This window comes from Chrysochloris asiatica, unplaced genomic scaffold (genome assembly GCF_000296735.1).
Source record: "Chrysochloris asiatica unplaced genomic scaffold, ChrAsi1.0 scaffold00061, whole genome shotgun sequence".
NCBI lineage: Eukaryota > Metazoa > Chordata > Mammalia > Afrosoricida > Chrysochloridae > Chrysochloris > Chrysochloris asiatica.
In genome coordinates, this window is record NW_006408579.1 from 14,145,719 (window position 1) to 14,154,187 (window position 8,469).

At 36.5% G+C, this 8,469-nt stretch overlaps 1 protein-coding gene across 1 annotated transcript; it reads left to right on the forward strand.

Moving 5' to 3' along the window:
• The first annotated feature begins 272 nt into the window (after positions 1-272).
• On the forward strand, positions 273-6,962 carry LOC102815203 (cell surface glycoprotein CD200 receptor 1-like). Its single transcript, XM_006864208.1, has 3 exons — positions 273-588; positions 705-953; positions 6,838-6,962. The coding sequence occupies exons 1-3, from the start codon at positions 273-275 to the stop codon at positions 6,960-6,962; spliced, it is 690 nt and encodes a 229-aa protein (XP_006864270.1).
• Positions 6,963-8,469: the final 1,507 nt, after the last annotated feature.

Genomic DNA, 8,469 nt, shown 5'->3' on the forward strand with positions numbered 1-8,469 from the left:
GATTTTTAAAAGTTGTATCATGAATAACGTACATTCTTTTATTAAGAAAGTACAATACAGGAACAAATTGTTTAATCTTTGGCTTATGTTCAATATATTCTATATCTTTATGAATTTTTGTCATGACTTTAATATTTCTGTTATATTACTTTACACCAAAGTAAAATTCTAGTATACCTTCATGTACTATGCTATGGATAAATTTAACAAATAAAGTTCTTTATCAAGTTTAAAATAAAATCACTGTCCTTCTGTGTGTATGTCCAGAGAATATGTCACTGTGGGTACAGGTGGATGAAAAGATTGTGCTCTCCTGCCCTCCTGTCCCATGGACAATGGACTTCATCATGGTGACTTGGAAGATAACCCTCAGAGACCAAACTAACTGCCTGAGAGCCTACAGGAGAGATAGAAATGAGACAGCAGATACCAACTGTACTGATATGGGAGTAACCTGGGCCACCAGACCTGACCAGAATCCTGCCCTTCTGATTGGCCCAGTGACCATCATGCATGAGGGGACTTACAACTGTGAAATGGTAACAACTAAAGGGAGTTTCCAACATGACTATCACCTTCATGTGTCTGGTAAGAAACATTATATATTGTGCTATTTTTGGTTAACCAGATTTGGAACTGAATCAAATGTGTCTCTAAGTTCCATATTGTCTATGTCATGACTGAATCATTTGTTTTCCCTACAGTGCCCCTTGAGGTGAGCATATTTCTAATTGATACTAGAACTGTGGTATGCAAGGCAGTTTCAGGGAAGCCAGCTGCATGGATCTCTTGGACCCCAGAGGGGAAGTGTGTCACTGAACAAGAAAATCAGAGGAATGGTGACGTGATTGTCCAGAGTTCATGCTACTGGGAGGAGGACAATGTGTCTACTGTGACCTGCTCTGTCTCCCACTGGACTGGGAACAAGAGTCTGTCCCTAGAACTATATTCAGGTTAGTGGCTGCTTCTTTCAGAGTAGTGAATTGGTATTCAACTTTTTCTTCCATAGCAGAGTTAAGGATAACCAAGTACAAGGTAAAACAGTTCAAGCTCCTGATTTGATATAATCTCTAAATTTAAATGGAAAATAAATTAGTGTGCTAAAGAAATCACTTGTGCTCCTTTACTAAATAAATTAACTACATAATTTTCTACCAGTGCATTTTCCATATAATTTTAGTGTGGTAACTATAAAATATATTATTTGATAAGATAGTTTTTTGATTATCATTTGATAAATTAGTATTTGGCAGATCTTAAAATATTTATCTTGAGATTAATTACTGGTATAAAATTAGTATATTTATATTTTTTGTTATCATATAAATAGATGATAAAGCATTTGACAACTCAATATTTTTTTAAGTGTGCAATTTAGAGATATGAATTAGACTACCAATATTCAGCACAAAGCTAAGAACAACACTCATTCCTTTAATGATTTCTCTGTTTCTTATAGTAAATACCACCTTATTTGTTACCCTGAGTAAAACACTGATTTTCCTTATCCATGTGCCTTTTCATATGAACCCAATCATCAATTCATTCACCAAACATTTATTAAATGTTCTCTGTATGTTTGTAGTTGGTGATTCAAAGATAAAAAACCAAGGTTCATGTCTTCACATTATATAAGGAAACATAGTCTTTGTCAGAATATGGCTTTTCAATCATAGTTATGTGACCTTGAGCAGTATTTAATTTCTCTGATACATAGGTTCTTTATCTGTTGGATAGGGATAATGGCATCCACCTCTTAGGGTTATTATATTACAAGTGAATTAGTTAGAACATGAAATCCCTTAATCCAGAAACTAGTACATAGTTTTAAAAATATTATCTTTATGTGTGTTTGGAATGCAAAAGTTGAAAACAAAGAGAGAGGATTACTAGTTGGAAAACATGGTCTTGTTGACAGAAATGATGCTGGAGATTGCATGATAGAATTTTACAAGACAAATGGTTTATTCATTGTAAATGTCTTTCTGAAACAACATAAAAGATGACTATACACATGGACAACAGCAGATGGAATACACAGGAATTAAATTGACTACATCTGTGGGAAGTGATGGTGAAAATTCTCGATATTATCATCCAAAACAAGGTGAGGGACAGACTGTGGGACCAACCATCAATTGCTCAAATGCAAGTGCAGTCTGAAGCTGAAGAAAATTGAAACATGTCTAAGAGAGCCAACTATGAGCTTGAAAATAACCCACCTGAATTTAGAGACCACCTCAAGAACAGATGTGATGCATAGACACTAATTACTGAAGATCCGAAGAGTTGTGGGAAGAAGGAATTAAAAATATAGTAAAGAAAGAAATGGATGTCAAAATAGACTTTCAAACTTGATCTTGAGTGTAGAAAAATTAAAGAAAATGGAAGAAATAAGGAAGCAAAAGAGATGGACAGATAATTTCAAAAGTCAGCTCAATAAGCAAAGTAAAGTATAATAAAATGTGCAAAAACCTGGATTTAGAAATTCAAAAAAGAACTCACTCAGCATTTCTCATGTTGAAAGAACTGAAGAAAAAATTCATGCCTTGACTTGCATTGGTCAAGGATTCTATGGGAAAAATATTGAATGATGCAGAAGGCATCAAAAGAAGATGGAAGGAATACAGAGTCACAGTCCCAAAAGAAATGGTCAATGTTCAACCATTTCAAGAGGTAGCATGTGATGGAGAACTGATGATACTGAAAGAAGTCCAGGCTGCACTGAGGGCTTTGGCAAAAAACAAGGCTCCAGGAATCAACAGAGTATAAATTGAAATCTTCCTACAAACTGATGAAACACTGGAGGTGCTAATTTATCTATACCAAGAACTTTGGAAGGTAGTTATCTGATCAATGGATTGGAAGAGATCCATATGTGTGCCCATTTCGAGAGGTGATCCAGCAGAATGCAGAAATCATTGAGCAGTATCAATATCACAAGCAAGTAAAATTTTGCTGAAGATAATTCAAAACGATCGTGATAGTATATCTATAAGGAATTCAAGTCAGATTTTCAAGTCAGAAATTCAAGTCAGATTCAGAAGAGGATGTGGAATGAGGGATATCATTAGTGATGTCAGATGGATTGTGGCTAAAAGCAAAGAATACCAGAAAGATGTTTATTTGTAATTTGTTGACTATGCAAAGGCTTTCAAATGTGTGGATCATGAAAAACTATGGATAATATTGCACAGAATGAATATTCCAAAACACTTAATTGTGCTCATGAAGCACCTGTACATAGCTCAAGAGGCAGTTTTTGGAACATAAGAAGGTGATAGTGAATGGATTAAAATCAGGAAAGGTATATATTAGGGTTGTATCTTTTTATCATATTTATTCAATCTTCATGCTGAGCAAATAGTCTGAGAAGCTGTATTATAAGAAGAAAAATGTGGCATCAGGATTGGAGGAAATTCATTAACAACCTGTGATATGTACAGGATACATCCTTGCTTGCTGGAAGTGAAGGGGACTTAAAATACTCAATGAAGATCAAGACTACAGCTTTCAGTATGGTTTGCACCTCAATGGAAAGAAAACAAAATTCCTCACAACTGGACCAATAAGTAACATAAATGGAGAAAAAAATGAAGTTGTCTAAGACTTTGTTTTGCTTGGATCCATAATGAACATTAATGAAAGTTGGAATCAAGTTATCAAACAGTGTACTGCATTAAGCAAATCTGCTGCAAAAGACCTTTTTAAAGTGTTCAAGAGCACAGATATCAGTTTCAGGAGTAAGTTGTGCCTGATCCAAGCCATAGTATTTTCAATACCCTCATATGAATATGCAAGTTGGACAATGAGTAAGGAAGACCATAGAAAATCCAGACATTTGAACTATATTGCTTGAAAAGAATATTAGAAGTACCATGGACTGTCAGAAGAATAAGAAAATCTGTGTTGGAAGAAGTACAGCCAGGATGGAAAAAGTTTATGTCTCATACTTCAGACATGTTATCACGAGGACCAGTCCTGGAGAAGGACATAATGCTTGGAAAAGTGGAGGGTCGGCAAAAATGAGGAAGACGCCGTTGAGATAGATTTACACCTTGGCAGCAGCAATGGGCTCAAGTATAACAATTGTGGAGCTGGTGAAGGACCAGGCAGTGTTTTGTTCTGTTATGCATAGTGTTGTTTTGACTCAAAATCAAATTGACTCACCTAACAACAAAATATTGTAGTAATCATTAAAAACATTATATTGTTTTTGTTAAGTGCCGTGGAGTCAATTCTGACTCACAGCAACCCTGTATAGGGTTTCAGAGGAGCAGCAGGTGGATTTGAACCACCAACATTGTGGTTAGTAGTCCAGTGATTATCCCATAGCACATATAAGGTGCATAACCATGATATAAAGTCATGTTTGTAATCATATCCTGTTAATTATCCCTCACAACACCTCTTTTATCTAGTCCTTACTTTTCATTTTCAAACTCCCATCAAATCTAATGTCTTATGTCTTACTTCTTGTCTCTAGACCAATTTATTTATCTCCAGTTCCACTTTCCCTTACTTAGATAGATCAAGACTAAACACCCTACCTGTACCCAGATGTTTCACCTTCTGTCTCCCTAACAGTTTTGTTTCATCTGTTTTCCTTTTCTCTTTTGTTCAGTCTTTCCTGTTCCACAAATCCTTTTCCTAGAGTTAAGCATATAAACATGCTCATAGCTCTCCTATTCAAACATAAATTGATGCTATGAATTCCTCAGACTCTTAGGTTTTCTTCTCCTGTTTTTTTTTTTTTTTTTTTTGTTTTGTTGTTGTTTTAATATCCAGAATATTTTAAAGAGGTGTCTGGTATGGCACTGTAGGATAAGCACTGGACTGCTAACTATAAGATTGACTGTTCAAACCCACCATTTACTACTTGGAAACCCTATATGGGGTTACTGTAAGTCAGAACTGATTTGAAGGCACTTAACCACAAAAACAAGGAGCTCTGGTAGCATAGTGGTTACGAATCGGGCTGTGAATCTCGGGATCAGCAGTTGGAAACTACCAGCTGTTCCACGGGAGAAAGATGAGGCTTTCTGCTTGTGTAAAGATTTACAGCCTTGGAAACCCTGTACAGGGTCGTTATGAGTCAGAACCGACTCCACGGCACATTAGAACAACAACAACAACCACAAAAACAAATACTCATTAAAAAGAACCCTGGTGGCTTGTGAGTTATGCTTTGGGTCAGTAGTTTGAATCTATTAGCCACTCCATAGGATAAAAATGAGGCTTTCTGCTCCCATAAAGATCTATAGACTCAAAAGCCCTATACAGGGTTGCCATGACTCAGAATCAGCTGGAGTGAACACAGGAGCATACTCACTAAAGATCTCTTGTTGGTCACCTCACGTTCTAGACTTCACTCACTTGCATCATTCTGTCCAGAATACTCCAACAAAGACAACTAGAAGTCTCCTGAGAGCCAAATAAACTATAAACTTTGCTTCCCTTGCTGTTACTTAGGGTTTTTATCACATTTGATACTGTCCTCTCATCTGTTTTTCCTCCCATTTTCCTCCCATTGATTTTCTTCTTAACATTCAGTCAACTTGTTAGTCTTCTTAAACAGATTCATTTTCTATGTTTACTTAACACTGTTAGCTTTTTTTGTAAATTATTTTTTAAGACATTTGTAACTATTCTGTGAGATTTTTAGGTCCTTAAGTAAACCTATCTTATTCCCTTATAATGTTTAACAGAGTGTCTGACTTGGGTAGATACTTCAGTCACTGGGCAGGTAATTCAATGTGATGGCATTTTTGGATATTGTTGTTTTTGTTAAGTGCCATCAAGTCAGTTCTGACCCATAGTGACCCTGTATAGGATTTCCAAGGAACAGCTGGTAAACTTGAACCACTGACCTTGTAGTTCAAATCAACTTTGTAGTCCAGCACATTAGGCCACAGTGCCACACCAGCTAAAAATCAAGTGTGAGTTTAGAGTTCATATAGTCTCTTAGCTGCCATTTTTATAGGAGAAAAGAATTTGCAATGGTGGTTCTGATTAATCCCATCATACTTTTCAACAAATTCCCAGGGTGAATAGATAAAAGTACAAATAAAACAAAATGCCTTAATAAAGGGGTTACATTAACTCAGTGGTAAAATCACTTCACTGTGAAGAAAATGTTATCAGCTAGTACCCAAAATGGAGTCCTGGTGTGGCATTGTAGGATAAGCATTGGATGGTTAACTGTAATGTTGGTAGTTCAAACCCACCAGCCGCTTCTATACAGAGTTGCTATGAGTCAGAATGTTAACAACTACAACAAAGTGTCCAAAAAATTAAGAATAATTCCCTACAACTAATCTTTACATGAGAAATGATACCATACTTCTTTATATTATTCTTTTTACTTATAAAATTGAGATGTAATGAGCAATGTTTATCCTGCATTCATTTATTCAGAAAATATTTGTTAAAAACCTAACTGCTTGATGCTGAATCAACTCCATCTCATGGTGACCCATGTGTTCCAGAGTAGAACTGTGCTCCATAGGCTGATTTTTTTCAATGGCTCATTTTTAAGAAACACATTACCAGGTCTTTCTTCTGAAACAATCTGGCTGAACATGAATCTTCAATATTTTGGTTTTCAACCAAGTACATTAACAATTTGCAGCACCATGTGCAAAGCACAGACATAATTTCTCAACAGTTTCATGAAAGAATATTTAGCTACCATAGAATCAGAATTTGCAAGCATTTTGATTATTAATAGTCTGTGAACTTTTCAGAATATTTAAAAATGCTCTTTTAAATTATTGGCTGTACTTTGTTAATTAGAAGACTCTTTAAAATCATTTATTGCCCTGTCTGTATTTAAAGGTCACAGAGCCCCAGGATTTCTGGAGTCGCCTTTCCTGGTCATTCTCTTTGTGAAACTATCTCTTCTTTTGGTTCTTCTGGTCATCGTGGGAATCCTTTTCTTCCAGGGGACATCATGGGATTAATTTACTTCCAGGGGTTGCAGGTACAAACTGAGCTTTTCTTATACTGGAAAGTATAGGATTAATTAAGAAGAAAACAGTATTGTAAAGCATTTAAGTTTACAATGTCCTGGGACAAGTTTGAAGCATTTTTGGCACTTGCTTTTACTCCCCCATTTAGACTTTGCTAATAACTGAACCCAGGTAGAGCTGCCCAGAGAACAGAAGGAGGCGTGGCAACTACTCAATGGTGATAAGAAGTTGGAGTTTTCTGGGCCCACCATAAACTGGTACTCTATGTTCACTCATACATATAGTGATCCGATAGTAAAAAGTATCCTTTTATTTAAAGGACAAACTTTCTTGTGTAAAGCGACAAGTGATTAGGGCTATTACTTTTATTTTTAACCAAACTCCAAGGCAGAAAATGAAAGCATAAGGGCTGGAGGATACTATATGTTAGCATAGTCTAATTGTTAAAACAAACAACTCTACAAAAACCTCAATTCTAAACCACAAAGTTAAATCCTTGCTCCCTTCCTACTCAAATGTAGGTTGGTGGGGGTAGGTAGATCAGGGAGCAGGTGGGGTTTTATTAGCTCTATGCTACTAGTCTCCCCTGTAGTACAGGATAAATATTGGATTTCTAACTACAATGTTGGTGGTTCTATGTTGACACTCACTCCTTGGAAGCCCTATACAGGGTTGCTATGAGTTGAAACTGACTCGACAGCACTTAACAACAAGAGCAACAACAGTTCTTCCTCTTTCTGTCTTTTCTGTTTAGCTAGTGACCTGAAAAAAACCAGAAAGGATGATTTTTATGGAACTACTTAATGAATTGTTGTTGTTGTTGTTGTTGTTGTTAAGTGTCCTGTGTAGTTAGTTTGCTTTGGCCAATAAAATGAGGCAGAAGTGGTAGTATACCCATTTTGAGCTTAGGTCTCAAGAGACCCTACCGGCTTTTCTATTCACTACTTCATGAGAACATGTCTGGACTAGCCTGCTTGCTGGAGGACAGAAAACACATGGAGCAGAGCTGAATTACTCCAGTGTCAACCCACCTCCTAGACCATCTATGTCTTAGACATGTGAGGAAGCTCAGACAAGATCAGCAGAGCTGCTTAGTGAACGCCAGTTGATCCCAGACAAATAAACAATTGTTGTCACTGAGGTTTTGTGATTTTGTTTTGTCATATAGTACTATCATGGCATTAGATAAGCAGTACATTGCCTAATATCAGAACTCCAGATTTATTTAACGTGTGATATGGACTCGTGAGGTGCTGTAGGGTCAGCATTGGACTGCAAACTACAAGGCCTGCAGTTCAAACCCACCAACTACTCCTTGGTCACCCTATACAGACTTTCTATGAGTCAGAACCGACTTGATGGCACTTAACAATAGCAATAATAATGATTATCTACAATACATTTCTAAGATTCTGTTTGTGGAAGAGCACTGTAAAACTGAGTTACCTGACGTAACTAGAATGCCTGATACAGGTCTGAATCAGGCTTCATTTTATCC

Excerpts from the sequence above, each read along its gene's own strand:
- LOC102815203 (XM_006864208.1), top strand. The coding sequence starts at position 273 with ATGTCACTGTGGGTACAGGTGGATGAAAAGATTGTGCTCTCCTGCCCT. Across the intron at positions 589-704 it reads CTATCACCTTCATGTGTCTG|TGCCCCTTGAGGTGAGCATA; the intron begins GTAAGAAACATT and ends TTTTCCCTACAG. Across the intron at positions 954-6,837 it reads GTCCCTAGAACTATATTCAG|GTCACAGAGCCCCAGGATTT; the intron begins GTTAGTGGCTGC and ends CTGTATTTAAAG.